General features: G+C 39.4%; 1 protein-coding gene across 6 annotated transcripts in view; it reads left to right on the top strand.

Annotated features, from left to right (window-relative positions):
- cacna1e (calcium voltage-gated channel subunit alpha1 E) overlaps positions 1 to 22652 on the top strand; it is a 600666-nt gene that overhangs the window by 521949 nt on the left and 56065 nt on the right. For all 6 annotated transcript variants that reach the window (XR_010005208.1, XM_062977736.1, XM_062977734.1 and 3 more), the window contains 5 exons: positions 11259 to 11355; positions 12454 to 12614; positions 15635 to 15772; positions 16160 to 16361; positions 20066 to 20230. Coding sequence is in view for 5 of the 6 variants with exons in the window: in XM_062977736.1 (XP_062833806.1) it covers positions 11259 to 11355; positions 12454 to 12614; positions 15635 to 15772; positions 16160 to 16361; positions 20066 to 20230 (763 nt within the window). In the remaining variant the exon portion in view is untranslated. The remainder of the gene's footprint in view (positions 1 to 11258; positions 11356 to 12453; positions 12615 to 15634; positions 15773 to 16159; positions 16362 to 20065; positions 20231 to 22652) is intronic.

Below are 22652 nucleotides of genomic sequence, written 5' to 3'. Positions count from 1 at the left end.
TACTATCAGTTTACACAGACCTCTTCCACTTCCAAAGAGAGTTATCAGAAAACAAAGTGACAGGTATTCAAAGAGAGCTTCTGACACCCCCTGATTCTCATATTTACATTCTGAATGTTATATGTAATTATGAATTGTTTTCTGTAGGGTTAAAACAATGTTTTGTGCTGGAATACTGCCAGAGCTGGGAAATACTGGTTTTTGGACTGCAATCCTTACAAAATGCCCTAGCCAACATAGCCTCTGCTAACTGGAAATTCTGAGAGTAGTAGTTCAAATATATATTTTTGTCAGTCCTGAGCTTTATTCAGCCTATGTTGTCTGTGTAACAAAGCCCTGCATCAAGATTTCAGATTTCATGTAGATTTTCTAAGATAGCATGTGGTCTTCAAGATATTTGGAGAATATTTTATTTGGGGTTGAATTATCATGCTACACTGGCAAGAGGTGATGCAAGTTATAGACTAAATTCATTTGGAGGGCCACAGTAGCTCACTTCTTTTCTAGGGATTTTATACTGTCAATTACCTTTTACTTTTTGTTAAATTTTTGGTACTCAGGTTCTTCAAAGTTACTGAAATTAATCTGATTCTGCGGCACAGATGAAAGGACAGTATTTTGAATTATTTTGTAACACAGCCATTTTATAATGGCATCACAATGGCTGAATTTCAAAAATCACATTTTGACTTTAGGAGAAAATAACTGATTTAAAAAAATGATCTGGAGCTATTCATTCTGCTAGCATATAATGCGGCAGCTTTTGTTACCTTGCAAAAAATATAGGTTAGATCCAGGTTCATGAAAATTAATATGTTCCCTGTCAACACAACTCATGTTGAGGATATGTGCAACTAGTGTAACAAGTTTTCATGCTGTTTTTTTTTAAACCCTGTCATGTTGTAAAGGTAAATTGCCAAAGCAACACTAAAAAGAATTTGAACTTCAGCTAGTCAGAAAATCTTCTTTATTTGGGGGAACTATTTCAGATTGAATCAGTCAAAAGGGAACAAAAAAAAGAGGGCAAGATCTTCAAACATGTTTCTAAGGCAGCTCTGAGACCACATTATCCGCTAAAAGTACCATAAGTAACTGACTTCTAGGTCCCAAAGTAACCACTACCATTGAGTGGCAACCTGAGGAAGTCCACAGCACATGAAAGGAAATCTATAGAGCCCCAAAGTGGCAGTTTTTGGGGGGACCTAGAGGTAGGGATTCTTATGGCTGCAGGATTAATTTGCAAAAATATAGATTAAAATTCATTTGTTTGATTGATTGATTTATAGATCACCCTAATGCAGCCAAAGCTTTCAGGGTAGCATGCATAATAAAAGCAAACATTACAAAACCAATGATACACATTACAAAACAAATGATCACACTTAATGCATAGAAAAGATCTTGGAAGCAGCAGCAAGTTTAATTTAATAGCCATAGACGGGTAGTAAGGAAGCTAGAAATAAAAAAGCACTTAAATATACAGATGAGCAGTTGTCAAGTTGAGTGGCAAATATATCCTTAAGAAAGCTGATGGGTGCATATCTCAGGCCATGTACCTGGATCACCCAGACAGTAATCTAAGGAGAAAGTCATTAAAAGCAGGCTGGTTTTTCCTTTTTATGAAGTACAGTTGAAGCATTACCTAGAGTCCACTGTAAACACTGCACAACAGATTCATGTAAATGTCTAAAACATCCACTAGGACCTCTTCACATGTGCCACTGGAATTGACACAGATCATGGTGATTCCGGCGGTGCCTGTTGAAGAGCTTAGGGAACCTGTCCATCTCATGGGGGAAGTGTCCTCCACCCAGCTTCCCCCGTTGATCCAAGGCAACACGGGATGCTTCTCGTGTTGCCGCTGTGGCAGCATATTCCGGTTCACCTTCCCTTTCATGCAAGCCCACCGGAAGTTGCAGTGCATCATGGGATGGGAGCCGGCAGACTCCATGGTGAAAGGAAAGGCAAACTGGTGCATGCTGACAATTACACCCGTGTCTGATCAGGTCGTAAGTGATGTTCAGAAAACATTCATACAATAGTTGCCAATTTTTGGGACCCCAACATTGAGCTAAGAGGACCCCATTTAGAGTTGGGGCGTGCAGTTTAGGAAACAGTGGCTTAGAGCAGCTATGCCTATAGTCAAAATTCCTTTCTCATGACACATTTCCTAAAAGCACGTTGTTCCTGTAAAAGTCCAGTGCTGTCACTAACTTGAACTTGACATATTTTCTGCCATAAGGCAAGGATGACTGGATAGGGATGATAGTATATAGGTTCAGAGACTTACCTCCTCAGAGCATCGCCAGCAGCAATCCCCTTATTGCAGCCACTGTGTAATTGTCCAGTACATATGCATGTACCTGTTGCATGGTTGTCTTGTCTATGAACATACCCAAACAAGTGTGAATGAACTATATATTTTTTAGAGTTGATTGTAGTTAGGGTCCTCTATTTGGTGGTCATTACATTAGTGGGGTGCAATATCAAACAGTTATGGCTGGTTTATAACTGACAATCAGTTACTAATTTATTTTGTTTTATAAAAGCCATAATAATAATAATAATAATAATAATAATAATAATGTTATTATTATTATTATTATTATTATTATTATTAACAACAACAACAACAACAACAACACCTTTTTTTAAAACCTGCTCTCTCTCCGCAAGGGGACTCAGGGCAGCTTTCAAAGTACAGTAGAGTCTCACTTATCCAACATTCGCTTATCCAACATTCTGGATTATCCAACACATTTTTGTTTTCAATACATCGTGATATTTTGGTGCTAAATCCGTAAATACAGTAATTACTATGTAGCATTACTGCATATTGAACAATTTTTTCTGTCAAATTTGTTGTCTAACATGATGTTTTGGTGCTTAATTTGTAAAATCATAACCTAATTTGGTGTTTAATAGGCTTCCCCTTAATCTCTCCTTATTATCCAACATATTCGCTTATCCAACATTCTGCCGGCCCTTTTAGCTTGGATAAGTGAGACTCTACTGTAAAAGAAATGGCAAACATTCAGTGCCAATACAAAACATAATAGACAATTTACAGACCATTAAACATAGATCAATAAAAGATATCATACAAAACATATAATATTAAACATATCATAAAAGGCAAAATTATACAGATTAAAATAGGTATCAAAATATAGGTCACCATAATTTAAAATTATTTGTTGTCAGTAACATCTCAAAGCAGAATTGGTGGTAGTATACTTTCCTTCCTTTCCGTAAGCTAGTTCACACAAATGGATTTTCAGTTGTTTTTTAAAAGAAATTAGTGATGGGACCATTCTAACTTCTTTAGGGAGGCAGTTCCAGAGGGATGGGGTGATCATGGAGAAGACCCCTGTCTTGTTCCCGCCAACCGTGCTTGAGAAGGAGGTGGGATCAAGAGCAGGACTCCCTCTGTTGATCACAGTGTCTGAACAGGTCTCTACATGGGGGTGCAATTTGTCAAATAATCTGGGCCTGAACCATTTTAACAAAAAGCCAGTCAGAGATAGCCATTCACCCACAGTAAACAAGCTAATTTCACAGCAGTGTAGTGTTCAACTTTCTGAAGAATTAAGTTGATATCCATGAGAATTCATACGAATGGGAAATACATGGCTCTCCAAGTGCTTTTGGATTAGGTGTCCACAATTTCTTCCTGGTGGCAATGCTAGTTAGGGCTAATGTAGAGATGGAAAGGTCTGGAAAAAAAACTGGAAAAACTGGAGAAAAAACAAAAGGTTTTCCCCATTTTTTTCCAAAGCCATTTTTTCCAGAAAAATTGGGGGGAAAGTGTATAGAAACAAAAAGTCTCAGAAATCTTCATATTATATAGTTTGACTATTCTGCCATAGATATATTATTTTCCATTGGAAAAGAACATATGCTATATACTTTTCAATTTTTCCAGAAAAAAATGCTAGAAAAAATGGGGAAAACCCTGTGTCCCCCCCCCCCCCCAATGTTTCTGTTTTTTTCCAGGCCTTCCCATCTCTAGGCTAATGTGACTTGCAACTTACTTCTTACACCTGTAATGGATGTATAATTTATATTTTGATTTGTTGTTCCTATATGTTCCTATATAGGATTTAAAGTGACTCATAGATGAAATTAGTTTAACAAGCTTCTCTGCCAGGTATCCATAGCTGACAAGGGAGTTCCAATCTAAGACTACCCCCTCCACCTTTAACAATACAAGTTAAATAATAAAACATAACAATTAAAAACAATTAGAAATATATCATTTAAATCAAGTTAAAGTTCATCAAATTAAACACTGGAGTCTGACTGGAAAGGTGGAGAAGAGTGAATGCCCACCAGAAAACAAAACATAGACAGGTTAATAGGTAATTTCCAATACTGGACAGGTAGCAAAGAAGCAAGGTTCTATATATCTATAATGACACCTGTTATGTTATGCTGATAGAGAACTTGGAAAAGGAGAAAAAACATTTATCCAGATGCTCATTACCAAACTTTGCATTAGGTCAACCAGTTGGCTAAGGCCATCTATGCTTGTTTGCCTGAAAGAAAGCTCACTTGACATCAGTGTGACGTACATCAAAGTAGCCACTGTTCTTTCATCAAATAAACAGATACATTTAGATATGTATTCACATATTTAGCAAAAATCAGATGCAATTTGCTTTTTCAAGACACTGTGGGAAGTGGGTTGCTGTGAGTCTTTCGAGCTGTATGGCCATGTTCCAGAAGCTTTCTCTCCTGAAATTTCACCCACATCTGTGGCAGGCATCCTCAGAGGATGTGACAACCTCTGAGAATGCCTGCCACAGATATGGGTGAAACGTCAGGAGAGAAAGCTTCTGGAACATGGCCATACAATACACTGTGGGAAGTATTAGATAGTTTCCAAAACCTGTTTGCTCAGTGGCCAGTATTTGAAGTTTTATACACTTACCCCTGTGTGTCCAAGGGAATTCTGGGTTTCAAGTACAGGATTGGCATCCCTTATCCTGAAGTCCAAAACTTGAAATCATCTGTATAGGTGTGCTTTCTCCTCATTCAGTATGCACAAACTTTGTTACACACATGAAATTATTTAAAATATTGTATAAAATTGCCTTCAGGCTATGTGCATAGAGTCCAGGCAGTCCCCAAGTTATGAACGAGACAGGTTCTGGAGGTTTGTGTTTAAGATTAATTTGTATGCAAGTCGGAACAGAAATATTTATACATATATTTGCTTTGCATAGCATAGGGAAGGGTTAACACCCTTGTGGTGTTTGTTTTGCTGCCTGTGCCCCTGATCTGGAGATTTCACCTCACTTTTTGTCCCTGTGAAACTGGATTTTGAAAAATTTGGCTTGTTATGGAAACAAGGACTGGCGATAAAGCATCAGTGGAGACACCTTTTCCCCATGATAACTCTTTCAAGAGTGAATTCTTAACTATGAGTCATTTGTAAGTTGGATGTTTGTAATTCGGGGACTGGTATATAAAAAATAAATGAACTTTGTGCTTGGGTCCCATTTCCAAGATACTTCCTTATATGTGTGTATGCAAATTACAGGTATTTGAAACTATATTATGCATACTGATTAGAATGTTTGAAATAATATGTTGAAATGTTTTTAAAAGACCTCATTCCATGAACGGAGAAAGCGGGGAAAAGCAGAGGGAACTTACTTTGTTTCCTAATGCCAAGGTCCGTCTTCTGAGATGGCCAGCCATCTCATGTCTTTCCCCATTTTCTCCCATTTTTTTTCAGTATGGAATTGGTAACACCTAACTCCTGAAGATACAATCTGAGCTCCATTACGATGTAACAAAATTGTCTTTAATTTTTGTTATGTAATTGTGGATGTGGGGAAGCTTCTAGGGCTCCTTTCCCTCACACTTTTAGAGCTAATGGGATGAAACTTGCTAAAATTGTAGAACACATTTACCACTGTTACACCGCCCCCCAAAGTTTCAGAATGTTTCACTCATCCATTGATTTCTTTGGAAATTTTTTAAAGTATTTACAAACAACTTTAAAAATTACAAGAGCTGACTCCTTGAATTTCTCTACAATGACATTCCTTCCAAGTTGCAGAGAGATTTGCACATCTCCTAATTTTAGGGAATTTTTAAAATAATTTGTCAATTTTTTTAAAGCCACAACAGCTATCCCTTGAATTTCTCTTTAATGTATCAGCTGCTAGGGCTGGCTGGAATTCGTCTTGTTTTTTTTTCTTTGTTGGCACTGATTGCATTTGTGCCTTGAGTATTTCACTGTTGAAAAACTCCCATCCATCCTTAACTTCCTTGGAATACCGCTCAACGTTTCCCTCATTTTTTGGGGGTCAGCTTTCCTAAATCATAGAATCATAGAATCATAGAATAGTAGAGTTGGAAGAGACCACATGGGCCATCCAGTCCAACCCCCTGCTAAGAAGCAGGAAATCGCATTCAAAGCACCCCCGACAGATGGCCATCCAGCCTCTGCTTAAAAGCCTCCAAAGAAGGAGCCTCCACCACGGCCCCGGGGAGAGAGTTCCACTGTCGAACAGCTCTCACAGTGAGGAAGTTCTTCCTTATGTTCAAGTGGAATCTCCTTTCCTGTAGTTTGAAGCCATTGTTCCGTGTCCTAGTCTGCAGGGCAGCAGAAAACAAGCTTGCTCCCTCCTCCCTTTGACTTCCCTTCACGTATTTGTATATGGCTATCATGTCTCATCTCAGCCTTCTCTTCTGCAGGCTAAACATGCCCAGCTCTTTAAGCCGCTCCTCATAGGGCTTGTTCTCCAGACCCTTAATCATTTTAGTCGCCCTCCTCTGGACGCTTTCCAGCTTGTCAACATCTCCCTTCACCTGTGATGCCCAAAATTGGACACAGTATTCCAGGTGTGGTCTGACCAAGGCAGAATAGAGGGGGAGCATAACTTCCCTGGATCTAGGCGCTATTCCCCTATTGATGCAGGCCAGAATCCCATTGGCTTTTTTAGCAGCCGCATCACATTGTTGGCTCATGTTTAACTTGTTGTCCACAAGGACTCCAAGGTCTTTTTCGCACACACTGCTGTCAAGCCAGGCGTCCCCCATTCTGTATCTTTGATTTCCATTTTTTCTGCCGAAGTGAAGTATCTTGCATTTGTCCCTGTTGAACTTCATTTTGTTAGTTTCGGCCCATCTCTCTAGTCTGTCAAGATCGTTTTGAATTCTGCTCCTGTCTTCTGGAGTGTTAGCTATCCCTCCCAGTTTTGTGTCATCTGCAAACTTGATGATCGTGCCTTCTAACCCTTCATCTAAGTCGTTAATAAAGATGTTGAACAGAACCGGGCCCAGGACGGAGCCCTGCGGCACTCCACTTGTCACTTCTTTCCATGATGAAGACGACGCATTGGTGAGCACCCTTTGGGTTCGTTCGCTTAGCCAATTACAGATCCACCTAACCGTAGTTTTGTCTAGCCCACATTTTACTAGTTTGTTTGCCAGAAGGTCGTGGAGGACTTTGTCGAAGGCCTTACTGAAATCCAGGTACACTACATCCACGGCATTCCCTGTATCGACCCAACTCGTAACTCTATCGAAAAAAGAGATCAGATTAGTCTGGCATGACTTGTTTTTGGTAAATCCGTGTTGACTATTAGCAATGACCGCATTTGTTTCTAAAGTCCAGAATGTGCGTTTGACTTGTCTTAGTTTCGGTTTTTCTTTGTATGGCAACCTGCAGGAGCACATGGTCTCTTGCCCCTAAGGATCCGACCACTTCGACTGCATTGATCAGGTCCTTCTGCATATGTTAGGATGAGATCGAGAGTAGCTGATCCCCTTGTTGTCTCTTCTACCTTCTGGACCATAAAATTGTCTGCAAGACAAGCAAGGAATTTGTTGGACTTTGTGCTTTTGGCCAAGTTTCTTTTCCAGCAGATATCAGGATAGTTGAAATCGCCCATGACGACCATATCTCTTCTTTGTGCCTATTTGGTCAACTGTTGACAGAAGGCTTTGTCGAGTTCTTCATCCTGGCTCGGAGGTTTGTAGTAGACACCCACAACAAGATCTTTTTGAGTCCCAGTTCCCTTGATTCTTATCCAGATGCTTTCAAGCTGGTTTCCGAGATTGCAGCCTTGCATCTCTTCTGCAACATAACTGTTTTTGACTCCCCCTCCTACTCCCCCTCCTCTCCTCTTTATTCTATTTCTGTGAAAGAGGTTATATCCCTCAATGGCTACATTCCAGTGATGGAAGTCATCCCACCAGGTTTCAGTGACACTTATGACATCGTCAGTGTGGTATTGTGCTAAAAGTTGAAGTTTGTCTTGTTTCCCATGCTCTGGGCATTAGTGTAAAGACATGTAAGCCCCGGAGACTTTTCCCTGAACTGTTTATTTGGGATTATTGTGCTCTTAGTATTTGGTCCTTGTTGTGTTTGTGCAACCCTCCATTTAGCCTTTTAGCGGTTTCCTGTGGTCGTGGGTAAAATACTGTTTGCAAGGATGTTGCCCCTCTCCCCAGTGGACCTAGTTTAAAGTCTGCCTGATGAGTCTGTGAGCAAAAAAGTGTTTTCCTACTTGTGTAAGATGCACCCCATCCCTTGCCAATAGGCCATCCTCCTGGAAAAGCAGGCCATGGTCAAGGAAGCCAAAACTTTCCTCCTGACACCATTTTCTGAGCCAGTCATTGAATTGTTCTATTTTTTCTGGCCCTTACACAAAAGTACTGGGTAAGAGTTTTGATTTTTAAGTTTTTGGTGTGGGCGCTGCCTGCGTTTTTAAATATTGCATCATATATATGAATCTTACGAAATAGATCCGACATACAATGTACAAACAACTTTTTGCACAGCCCTTCTATTTACTATCAAAAAGTCTTGTATCATATTTTGTTTCATTATTTCAGAACTCCATACAGGGCTGTTGCTGTCACCACATTAGGTTTTTAATCTCATACTTCAGGAATATGATGTTTTTTTAATATTCTGGAGTGAAACTCTGTCATTTGAAGTAATATATTATTTTAATTAAATGTATCTCTGCAATCAGTTAAAATTCAAAGTGTAATTTCCAGTTGAACAAACAAAGCATAATCTTGCCATCTTACTTTTTGATATATTATTTTAGTAGCTTCTCTTATTTTCATATGCAATCACAGTATTAATTTTGGTCAATGTTGATGTATGATTAAAAGAGCAATACTAATATAATCCAGGTCTGTAATATTTTTTCACTGTGCCAAGGAACTGAAAAGAATAGATGGATAAGTCTTACTCATGAACACACATCCAGCACACCCATGGGCTCCAGATGGCAAGGGAAGATCAGTAGTAGAAGACAAGCTGTCTTTGGAGGAAGCATATTTTCCACTGCTGGTCTTCTCATTCAGGAATTCCCAATAAGCTTTCATGATAAGTGGGCTTCCCCAGGACAAAAGCTTAGAAGGGTCCTTTTTTGGTGGAAACGGTTGTTCCAAGCTATAACAGTTATTTTTAAAGTCCAAATATGTGATATTTCTAAGCTTGTCCAGATCACAATTTCTTTAAAAGGTTGTTAGTTAAAAAAGGGGGCATTCTTTATCAGGTATACAAAATGGATGTTGTCTTCCAGATTTAGATTCATTGTTTTCAGACACTTCAAGAAGAGGCCATTGCAGAAATGACAAGAGGTAAGACTGTTGCCTTTCTGAAAGTACAAGGGCCTGATCCTAAGTGTCTGAAACAAGTTCAGAGAAATACATGTTATCTTTTTTATCCCACGGACATGAAAACACTCTCCAAGAGGGGTTTTCCCCTCCTGTTCCAGCCCCCCCCCCAATACCTCCATATAGTAAAACTCTGAGGAAGAATTGGGAAGCTTTCTCTCTCTGTGCTTCCTTATTTTATGATCTGGCTATTATTTTGCATTCCATCATCCCCTACCTAAAACACCCGCAGGCAGACTAGAAGTGTCTTTCTAACTTGTGTGCAAGAGTTTTAGAATTCAACTATGTCATTTCATGCCTCTACTGATGACAACTTAAATTATGTAGAAAGAAGTAATGCTGTTTCTAGCATTACTGGTAGAACTGTGTATGAAGCCATCCTGAGGAAAGAGATATATTGCTGTTTCCATTTGATGAAGTATGAGCAAGATGATTGCTTAGGCCTACCAGGCATGTAAGCATATGACGCTTTGAGCCTAGTGGCACGGTGCCTTTGATGACAGATGGTTTTGCTCAGCAAGAGTGTCAGATCACCATTTTAACCTTGTTATCTTATTCTTGCTCACAATAATAGGATTTGAAACCACCAGTCCTAGCAATAAGAGAATACTCTTTCAGGGGGAGAATTGTATGCTTTTGTTTTTATAGCCGTAGACTTCCTGACCCAGGTGATCAAAGATTTTGTAATGTTAATATTAAACCATGTTCTTGCTATAGTATTACTGAACCATGAGCCATGGTCAGTGCTTGGGAAAGCATGAATTGTTGGGGGAGGCCAAATGTCATTCTTCTAAAAGGCAACTTTGCTTGTTTCTGGGCATGGTTTTAAGATTGTGTTCTGTGGACCCACTTTACTTAGGGAAGACAAGCTTTCAGTTCCAATTCTTTAATAAAATTCAGAAAAATCGGTGGTCATGGTGTCTTTGGGGCTGTGGAAATTATAATCCCAAAATGAAAAATTTTCAAGCTCTGCAATCTGCTTTCAAATTCTATCAATGTTATGAAAATTATGGAAATCATTTTCAATAGCAGTGAAAGAACTCAAAGCAAGGAAAAGTAATGGCAATGTTGTGTTCATTTGTGTCTTCTTCATATCAGCCCCTTACACAATATACAAAAGCACAGAGCAAGAGAAAAACTGCTCATTGTGTCACAGTACATTTCCTTCCAAGGAATTACATGTTTGGCAGGATGATTACCCATCTGCATTAAGCACTCATAGTAACGAGCACTTCTTCACACTTCTAGTCCAATATTATGCAAAGTTGGGCATACTTGATATGCCTAGTTCTGCTGCACACCTATAAAGGTGGGAGTAGGTTCTTAGGAAAATAATGAATTTAAGCACATAACATATAAACTACTCTGTAGAATGGTCTGTTATGAGCTCTGGAAAATGTGTCTCAAGAAGATAGAAGTTTTTGTAAAAAAATGATTCAAAATTATATATGTGGGCTTTTTTAAATAATAAGGTATTTCGGAAAGATATCTTTTCTGTATCACTCTTTTAATTGTAAGTTTACCCTATCTTTGAGAAGCTCATTTTGTTCTCTTCCTTTTGTCTTGTTATTTTGGGTGGGTTGTTTCTCCTTCCAATTGTACAGGACCAACAAGGGTCGGGACATTAAAACTATCAAGTCTCTTCGTGTTCTGCGAGTCTTGAGACCATTGAAGACCATCAAGAGGTTGCCAAAACTCAAGGTATGGTTCTTTTCACTCACTATCTTTATTTGGATTGGCTCCAATTTGATAAATAAATAAATAGTGACAATTATCACTATTAGATGGTTTAAGGGATCCCTTGTTCTGTTATGGTGACCAAAAGCAAAAGAGAAAAGCATACTTGTTCCCTCAATAGTTGTGTGGATCAGGACATTTGTTGGTTATGGTTTGGCTGCATCTACTACAAGTTAATGTTTGAAAACACTTTAACACTTTAATTGCTATGGCTTCTCCCAAATAATTCAAAGAACTACAGTTCGGTGAAGATATTGTAGAACCCTTGTCTCTTTGCAAAGCTCAGTTCTCAAGATGTCTAGGGAAGATATAACAACTGTTAAGCTACTTTAAATTAGAATAAGAAGACCTGTGTCTGATCGTCATCTCTTTTTGACCCAGTTGTTAGAAACACTGTCATTTACAAGTAGTAATCCTGTGTTGTATGAGAAACAACCATAATGCTGTCACTAAGCTTCAGTTCTCTGCTGGAGGTGCTGCTTCTAGTAGAAGCTATCCTTTTGGTTAAAACATCGATGTGAAGTCAGTTTCTGGTGGGGAGTCATTGATCCATGAGAATAGTCAATCAGAAGATTTCATCCAATGGTGGAAGGAAATAAGTTTGTTGGTGAGTGGAACTAGAAGCAAAATAAGTCAGAATCATATAGTTCTTTGCCATTCTGTCCCTTTTCTACTCTTCTTGACATATGCACATACAAAGCAAAAGAGAAGGTGCTACTCACAGGACTGTCATGAAGAACAACTGTTGACTTGTAGCATCCAGAGATTTAACTTAATACTTCCTCACCATGTAGCATGTTGTACTGTAATCAATGTGAATTAAGCATTACATTTTAAATACGTGTGCTAGGAAATAATATGGAATAGTGTAAATGGCTAATTATTGTAGACATTTTCGCTTTTAGGTGTTTCCTCTATCAGATGTTTGCCTTGACGTGGAAAAGAAAATACTTGAAAACTCCTTGACTAATGATAGCTTTCAGGTCTCTTACGTCTTCTTTGAGAAAAGCATTATTATTTGCATACGATGAATCACACCTTATGGGTTTGCCTCCCTCTCAGGCAGTCTTTGATTGCGTTGTAACATCACTGAAGAATGTCTTCAACATACTAATTGTCTACAAGCTCTTCATGTTCATCTTTGCCGTCATTGCAGTCCAGCTCTTCAAGGGAAAATTCTTCTACTGTACAGACAGCTCAAAAGATACACAGAAAGATTGCATGTAAGTACAGCAGAACAGTCTCACCATACATCTAGTCACAAATGAATTTTTTTACACTCTCTTCTAGGAAAGAATTGGAGCAATCCACATTACATCCCACAATAGTCTTCTATCAGCATTGTATACATCCTAGAAGCTCAGGGGTTCTTTAGATTTTTTAATTAGTAGCTTAGCTTTCTAAAAGGCTAAGCTACTAATCATTATTTTTAAAGTTCTCCTCTTGAGTAGGTAGATACCACTGTCTCGCTTTTTAGTGAACCTATTTTAGTTCAGACTGATAGGAAGACAAGTTTATTTCAGAAAGAATTCTGTCCAGAGCTCTTAAAGCAAAAAAAAAAAAAAAAAAAGAAAGAAAGAAAGAAAGAAAAGAAAAGAATTTTAGTCATCATTTTCAGAGATAGCAGGAGACCTCTTGGTGATTCTTGATCCATTCAGTTCAAGTTCTTATCTTGTAGGGATTTTTTTCTTTCTTTTTAGAGTCTGCAGTTCTATGCTTGTTGTTGTTGTTGTTGTTGTTGTTGTTGTTGTTGTTGTGTGCCTTCACATTCTGAATTATGACAACCTAGGGTTATCATAATTCAGAATTTGAAGACACACAACAACAACAAACATAGAACTACATGGAACCTTTCCATAGGTGTAGGGGTGGATTAGAAAGCTTTGCTTAGGTGTATTGCCTTCCTCTGAGGTTGTGAGAGATTGTGACTTGGGTTTTCATGATAGAGCAGGAATTTGAAGCAGCAGCAATGGTTGCTTTATGGGCAGTCCCCCCCTTATATACCTTCCCTGCCCTCCCTGCCCAGCTCACTTCAGTGATTCCTTTGACTCTGATTGACCAAGGATCACCTCCTCCTTGCCTCCTTCTCTGACACATGAGGAAGTGATTGCAGGCATGGAGGCCATGTAGCCAGAAAACAAAAGCACGCACAATTACTGTGCGGCTTTCATTTTCGTGTCGCCATATGTTTCATATAAAAATGTCGTCATTCGTTTCGTGTAGATAAATGGTTGACCTGAAACTAATGCACGAAGGAAACGAAGGAAACAAATACCGCACACATCCCTAGTAAGCAACCTATTTTTATTTCTACCTCCTTCACCCTGATAGTCTACCAAGTGAATGAATTTTTTAGCATCCTTTCCTTTAAACAATCCATAGTGAGTAGCAGTTATTCTATATTGAGACCATTCTGTCCCTCAGAACTTTCCTCTCATTCCTCTAATATATGTATCATATTTTGAATACTTAAATCTAATCAGAACAACTCATACAGTAAGCCCTATGTGCGTCATATTAATGCATGCATCTCTGTACTTTATAGATGCAATCTACTTTGTGATGGTAAGCTTAGCAAAAGGTTTCCCTTAGATGAACAACATTTTTAAAGATCTCATCACACCCGCAGTCCCACTTCATCAGCAAATCTGGTGAAATGGCAGGCACTGCAACATTTCCCCCACCACACAGGGAAGTTGAAAAGACGTTGTGTGATGAGCTGCATGCCTATCAGTCCCTCAACTGGCTGGCAAGCATCCTAGTATGTGATGAGGTCCTACGTGTGATGAGGTCTTGAGACAGTGACAACAAAAAAATTCAGAGCCAGGCCTCTCATTTGTATGAGCAGTTAAAAAGAGTGATCAGTCAACAAGTCAAGTTCAGGAAAATGGATAAATGTTGGGCCTTAATTCTGTAGAAGGAGAAGGTAAAAGGAAAATCCAGAAAGAATGCCAGGGTCAAGAAGCAAAGCAGTCTTGTAATAGGAAAGCAGGGGCGCTGGGAGCAAGGATAAGCTTGGCAGTGTCTGGTGGGATTACCCTTATTTATATTGCTGCATTGCTGTAGGGTGTGCTTTCTTCTGCTACTTTTGATGTGGCTCGATCGTTGCTGCCTCTTTATTTGATAAATCTGTATGTTTCGTTTTAGCTGAACCATAAAAGTAACATTTCCAGAAATTTTGCAGTAGTAATAGTAGTAGTAGTACATTTGTTGCAGTCACACACCAAAACATATTCTACATAAATAAGAAAGGAACAGACAGCAGAATTTAATCCACAAAATTGCAAGTAAAAAAAAATCCAAAAGAATTGAGGTCATGCAGGTAAAAATACATTTTTCTGTTTTTCTTTAAGGTAGAGGACAGAGTTGTTTTAGAAAATGAAAATAAAAGGGAAACTAATACCCTTTGCAGATAGAAAATCACTTTGTTAATTTAGGGAACAAATGTGTTGTTAATGATAAGGATACTCTCGGTTGCATGGCAGTTTATGAGGCATGGGCAAAAAACCCCAGAGCAATATGTTATCTTCACTAGTTCTTTACCAGGTCAAATAGATATAATACACTCATTCCTAGTAAGGGAACTGAAAAAGGAAACCAAAACCAGGAGTTGTAATAATTATATACATAGTTCTGCACAAGGTCTTCTTACATCATTTTTAGAAATATTGTTTGGGGAAGAAAATATATGTGTACTTAGTAATAAAGAATTCATTTATCACTCAAAAGAATACTCATCCTTTCCCCCCAATTGTCCAGGGGCCTTTAGAAAAAAATACTTTAAAAAAAATCTGGATTTTTTTCTGAATTTTTCCACCACATGTTAGTTAACAGTGCCAGCTAAACTGTTGACTTGAAATCAGCAAGACGGGGTGAGTTCCCCTTTGTCAGCGCTAGCTTCCCATGTGGGAACATGAGCGAAGCCTCCCACAGGATGGTAACACATCTGGGTGTCCCCTGGGCAATGTCTCTGGAGACTGCCGATTCTCTCACATCAGAAGCGACTTGCAGGATGTTCTCAATTCGCTTTTGACATGGTAAAAAAATCTTAACAGGATGGGAAAGGGTTGTTCTATGAACAGGCAGTGGGGGGGGGCATCATTGGCTCATTTACATATAAGACATTTTAAACAAATTGAAACTAAAAAAGGTAGACATTCTCTGATACAAAGAAAATTTGTTTCATTGTAAAATCCCATATCATCTCTAATCTAGAGGCTAATGACCTCTCCCAACATTACAGAGGCAACTACGTGGACCATGAGAAAAATCTGATGGAAGTGAAATGCCGTCAATGGAAGCGCCATGAATTCCACTACGATAATATCATCTGGGCTTTGCTCACCCTCTTCACTGTCTCCACTGGAGAAGGATGGCCACAGTGAGTATTTCTCTTAGCCTCACTAGTGATACTAGGAATGAAGCATTGTACCTTAGTGAAAAAGTATGGGATTTTCTTGTACATTTATATTTTAATGACAAAAGTAAGTTTAAGGTGTTAAATGTTGTTTCTAAGGCAAGTTAAAAATGATTCAGGGCCAGGACTCAGGGTTAATTTGCCTCTTCATTGTTGTACAAGTTTGTGCTGAGTTTGGTGCATATAGATGAGCTCTTAGACTGGGACACACATTTGATTTATGAAGTTTTATCCTAGCAAAGCGAAAGCTAAGGATTGAATATGGGCATGCCATTAACGTCTGACTCTTCTCTCTCTTTCACTTTTCCTCTCTCACACTCTTTCACACTCACTCACACACTATGCTTCCAGGGTTTTGCAGCATTCAGTGGATGTGACCGAGGAAGACCGTGGCCCCAGCCGCAGCAACCGCATGGAAATGTCCATTTTTTATGTAGTGTATTTTGTAGTTTTTCCTTTTTTCTTCGTTAACATCTTTGTGGCTCTCATCATCATCACTTTCCAGGAGCAAGGAGACAAAATGATGGAGGAATGCAGTCTTGAAAAAAATGAGGTAATATATACAAATAAGAGAAAATGATGCGGGGATTATGTTGTTATTTCTTGAAAAGGAGCCACATGGATCATTCCAAAGTTTGTCCAATCTCTGGGTTTACAGAGTTGCAGGACAAGTTTACTAATAGCATTTTATTATAAGAAGTTTGAAGAATATTCTTTTTTTAAGCTCTTAGAAAAGTGGGAGAGTAATTCTAAAAAAAATTATTGCATAGTTGCAGCTAAACCTCCAATTGATTATCAGTTTGAAAGCAGATGTGTCGTACCTTTAAATGCAACTGTCTGTGCACCACTTTTCTGAGAAGTGGATGAGGACTTTATTTCATGTCACACCATTCTCTCTGATGTAAACAATTGGTGTACAAATCAACATCATGATAATTGTCTGATGCAATTTTGTAGGGCTGGCCATGGCATGAGGACTGTCAATAATCCCGGGAGGAACAAGAAAAATATTGTCCATATCTACCATCAGTCATCATACTACATCTGCACCGTATTTACTTGTGTTTTCTTTTCAAAAACATTCAGAGAAGGTTAAGTGTACACAACAAAACCAAATGTCTTTCATTCATATTTGAGATAGTAGTCGCATCTCAGGCAGCTTTCAATACCAGGGGAGCTATTGGGCAGGAACAGACCTGGAAACTTATGTGACTGTAGGCAGAGCTCTCTCTGTATATTAGGGTTGTGCATTTGTATAAAATTCCTTACCATTTCTGTTTGTTCCATTTGTATCGCCCCATTTCTGTTTCTGTCAGCCACTGACGGAAATGGGTGACTATACAAATGGGCTTTTCTGTCCAAGGTTTGAAAAAAACCCACAATTTTTTCAGGCCTTGGCAGCAAAACGCCAGGCCCTGCAAGCCGGGCCCATTAGGATCAAGCGCTCAATGTCTTCTAGGCCCAGCTTGCAGAGCCTACAGGTGAGCGCCGAACACTCAATGTTCGTAGGTCCCATGAGCTGGGCCTATAAGTATTGAGCATTTAGTGCTTGACTGTAGGCCCTGCAAGCTGGGCCTACTAGCCATCGAGTGCCCAGCGCTTGGCTGAAGGCCCTGCGAACCAGGGTCTACAGCCAAGCGACGAATCAGCAGAGGGGAACGACCTCCATTCCCCTGTGCCATTTGTTTCATTGTTTCTTTTGTTTCTGTGGAATTGTACTGTTTTGTACAATTCGAATGGACAAAATGGTACAAAACCACGGATGAAACAGATGAAACAGGATTCAAGTCCAAACCAGTATATGTGCAATGGCAGATGGGCATTTGGCAGATTTTGCACCTTTTCATTCTAGATTTCAGAACTAAAATGAAAAATAAATTGAATTTTGAAGGAATGCTTGAAGGCAGAATGAAACCTGGAGTTTCTTTTCAATGTCAGGGGTGGGGGAACTCCAGAAGACTTCTTCAGCTCCACCATAATTATGGATGAATCCACACAAGGACTATATCCCAGCTCCAGTGTGCATTGTCCTGCCTGGATTTGATGCCATTAATATCACATTCACCCATTTAAATCTAAATTTAGTCTTCAAAGCCCCCCCCCCAACTCACATCAGTAGAAAAAAATATTTCTACCCATGCTCACATATTCACTATATCAGATTATTTTAGACCATACAACCACAGTCTCCTTCTTCATGGCTAGCATAGATATACAAATATTAACATACCCAAATCCATCAATAGCCTTTTTTCTGTTTTGATAAGACCAATTGGCTGATTTATAAAAATCATTTCATTTTGTTTATTTTTTCTGTTAATATTACCACCAACCTGCACTCGCATTGAATGTCTCCCCTGCCACCTCCCCTTCTATTTTCCATATGTAACCCCACAAGGTCCTCTTCAACTTCTCTCTTTGTGTGTGTGGAGGGAGCAGGATGAGAGGAGGGAAGGAGGAGAGAGTGGGGATATGTGAGATGGCAACAGCAGCTGGAGGAGATGGGGATTTTGACCCATCACTTGTTTCCTCCAATTGATCCACTTCTCTCCTGCAGCTTTGAAGCTCTGCTGAGCTTTCTGTTTGCAAAAGCTTGCAGCCTTTGCTCTGTTTCTTTACATATGCATGTTCCAATCTATTGCTGCCTATCTGGGAGACAAAGCACTGCATATCTGTGTGCAAATGGAAACACACTTCAAAATCACAGTAGTTGCAGGCAGAACATCCTTTGCATGTCCCTATTAAGCCCAGACCCATTGATGGCAATGTTGCAAGGGCAGCAGGTAGGTGCTCTGGCAGCTGCTTCTGCGGTGGTCTCCTCAAGGGATCTGTCTTCATCAGGATTGTTTATGCCCCTATTATGCCCAAATCCATCATGGCCTAAAGGTGGCTCTCTGCCCTTTCCCTTCCCTTGTCTGGCTCCCTCTGCAAAAGAAAGTGCAAAAGCTGGGTTGCAGTTAAATATCAAGAAAACCAAGATTATGGCAGCCAGACTGATTGATAACTGGCAAATGGAGAAAACGTGAAGGCAGTGACAGAATTTATATTTCTAGGCGCAAAGATTACTGCAGACACAGACTGCAGCCAGGATATCAGAAGACGTTTACTTCTTGGGAGGATAGCAATGGCCAGTGTCGAAAAATAGTGAAGAGTAGAGACATACCACTGGCAATGAAGGTCCACATAGTTAAAGCAATGGTATTCTCCATAGTACCTATGGATGTAAGAGCTGAACCATAAGGAAGGCTGAGCAAAGGAAGATAGACGCTTTTGAACTGCGGTGTTGGAGGAAAATCCTGAGAGTTCCTTGGACCGCAAGAAGATCCAACCAGTCCATACTCCAGGAAATAATGCCCAACTGCTCACTGGAGGGAATGATATCAGAGGCAAAGATGAAGTATTTTGGCCACATAATGAGAAGACAGGAAAGCTTGGAGAAGAGAATGATGCTGGGGAAAATGGAAGGAAAAAGGAAAAGGGGCTGACCAAAGGCAAGATGGATGGATGTTATCCTTGAAGTGACTGGCTTGACCTTGGAGGAGCTGGGGGTGGCAATGGCCGACAGGGAGCTTTGGCATGGGCTGGTCCATGAGGACACGAAGAGTTGGAAGTGACTGAACGAATAAACGACAACAGCAATAATCCCTGCCTCCTAATCCCTGCAATTATGGAGGGACAATTGTATTTAATTAAAATTAATTAAAAATTCATGTTTAACAAAATGTAATCTCAATACACCAGCAAGCAAAGTATCTCAGACATGTGGATATGTTAATATCTCAATACACATTCTGAACCAACAAAAATGGTAACACCATGCTTGCTGGATGCGGATGCTAAATTAAATGTCCACCAACCTGTTCTGCCCTACAACAACCTAACACTCAGTTTCACCCAAATGTACAATACACCCCTGAAAAACCTCAGTTTTTTCTAACAATTAGAAGTATAAAGAGTTTTAAAAAATGGATTAAAGCCCTTAGATAAGGAAAAAGACCTGTTTTCATTTGAAACCAGGAGAATATCATGTGATCAAAGTTAATACGAATCACTTTGCATGTGTGGATTCAGTCTATAATTATGTTGTCTCCCTTGTATTCCTTGTCTAAATATATGATTAGCTACTTAAGCGTGAATGTAATACTATCCTTCTGTAAGCCTCTCAGTACACTATATGGACAATGCAATAACTAACAATAATAATATGTACACCAGTTGACAGATTCTATTGCTTTCTTCCTTTTTTCTCTTTTCCAGAGAGCGTGCATTGACTTTGCTATTAGTGCTAAACCCCTCACCCGCTATATGCCTCAAAATCGCCACACTTTTCAATACCGGGTCTGGCATTTTGTAGTCTCTCCATCATTTGAATATACCATCATGGCTATGATAGCACTAAATACTATAGTTCTAATGATGAAGGTAAGATGGATTTCAGGTGCTATTTAAAGATTTGTCAGTAATTTCAATGGTGTGAACCAGTCTGACCATGTTAAACATGACTGTCATATGGGAAGTTCACTCTCTTCTATTCTTTTTTTGTCTATTTTTATTATTGGTATTTTATAAACATAACCATAGTTACCATACTTCTTCCTTTTCCATTTCCTTCTTCCTCCCCACACCCACTCCTCCCCCTTCCCTGTTGACAACTTAATCGTTTTTTTCTCATTACATGAGCCTTTTTTCCATTCTATCCAGTTTTTTCTTCCAGATTTCATGATCTGATTTAAAAGTCTGTGGGCATTTGCTAAATGGAGTCCATATTTCTTTAATTTTCTTCTGTTTGTCTGACCATGTTTTTTTTGCTCCTTATAATATCCATAATATCCAGTTGTATTTGATCCCACATATATTCATACCATTTTCAAGTGTCCATTCCTTTTTATCTAGATAGAAAAATCAAGGATCAAGACCAAGAATTAATGATGATAATGTTTAGAGCAGCATACGCAGTAATAGCATGGGGATGGAAAGATAAAAAGAAATGGGAATGCTCTTCCATTCTGATCCAAATTTTCAGTTATAAATAGGCTATAAATTGGAAACATTTTGAAGGCACACATACAACAAACAAGGCATACAACAATGTAGAGTTGCAGGACTGTCAATTTGTACCAGGCTCCTGCAAAGCAAGCGCTTTGACTCAGGATGTTACAGCATGAGGCTTTAAGCTACTCTGTCCCTAGACACAAAATAAAAAAAACAAGAAAAGGTGGCTGGACCATAAGGAAGGCTGAGCAAAGGAAGATAGACGCTTTTGAACTGTGGTGTTGGAGGAAAATTCTGAGAGTGCCTTGGACGGCAAGAAGATCCAACCAGTCCATCCTCCAGGAAATAATGCCCGACTGCTCACTGGAGAGAAGGATACTAGAGGCAAAGATGTTTTGGCCACATCATGAGAAGACAGGAAAGCTTGGGAAAGATCATGATGCTGGGGAAAATGGAAGGAAAAAGGAAGAGAGGCCGACCAAGGGCAAGATGGATGGATGGTATCCTTGAAGTGACTGGCATGAACTTGAAGGAACTGGGGGGCGGTGACAGCTGACATGGAGCTCTGGCGTGGACTGGTCCATGAGGTCACAAAGAGTCAGAGACGACTGTGTGAATGAAGAAGTAGTCCCTAGACACAATTTTTTTTAAAAAAAACTGCATGAAGTCATCCTAAATTTATCACAAACCAGTCTTCAAGGATTGTTAAAGCTGTAGTATATGAAGACAGTATTTCTCCATTTTTCCCCCCATTATAAGGTTTCTGAACACATAGAGTTTTTGGGAGTGGTAAAGTGAGTTGGTGGGGCTGTGATATGTACTGTGGTCATTCTGTGGATTATCCTTCTCTTGGTTGCAAAGCAAAAAGTTAGCCCTTTCTTTCTGTTCATCCTTGACAGTTTTCTTTCTTTTCTGAAAAATAAAATGAAGGAACTTTGCATCTCTGTGGCTGTAATATGAATTTTCTCTCATAATGAAATGTTTCCTTTTCTTGCAAGGCAATAACATATTGCAAAACTTCCCACACATGCATGCTTTTTACTTAATTACAAAAGCTTTCAAAGTGCAAACTACACCTCCCACTTGCAGAAGAAACACAATAAGAAAAGTCTATAAATTGCAAAGTGCACAATTTTATATTAATGTTTTAAGTGTGCATATGAATGGTGTTTTGGTACTGTGAAGTACAGAGGTGTGCAGCTCCGAAGCTGTGACCTCTTGGAGCTCCACAATTCTTAAATTTAAAAGTGGGGGGGGGGGGGGGAGCAGGGGGCATTTAGGAAGACAGGGAATGCACAGCTTTGGTGGAGTGTCATAAACACAGCCATTAATTAGGACAAGTCCAAATTCACTTAAGCAAGTAAGCTGGCCAATGTCAACAGGCCAGTGCCAGAAATACTGCATACCTAGAGTCATAGGAAAACAGCAGAATATGCTGTAGTCATTCCACATCAGAAACATGAAGTACGAACTAACCAATATGCCAAAAAAAGAGTTCCAGAAATCAAAGTCAGAAATCCTTTGGTAACAAATGGAAATCAACAGAGTCAGGTCCAAGGTCAGGAGCAAACAGGCTTTGGACTCAACCCAGATCAAGATCTCAGCTGGTTCTGGGTTAACAAGCATTTTCCAGCTAATTTATGAGACCTGTGGATCCCTACCCTCTGTAGACAATTTTCTATGGATATGTTTAATCCTTGTGTAGCTTGCATAGATGTACTTACTTCAGCTTCCTCTATAGCAGTGGTTCTCAACCTGGGATCCCCAGATGTTTTTGGCCTTCAACATCCAGAAATTCTAACAGCTGATAAACTGGCTGGGATTTCTGGGAGTTGTAGGCCAAAAACATCTG

The sequence above is a fragment of the Anolis carolinensis genome, chromosome 4, assembly GCF_035594765.1.
Source record: "Anolis carolinensis isolate JA03-04 chromosome 4, rAnoCar3.1.pri, whole genome shotgun sequence".
Taxonomy (NCBI): Eukaryota; Metazoa; Chordata; class Lepidosauria; order Squamata; family Dactyloidae; genus Anolis; species Anolis carolinensis.
This window is presented reverse-complemented; position numbering and strand designations above follow the sequence as displayed.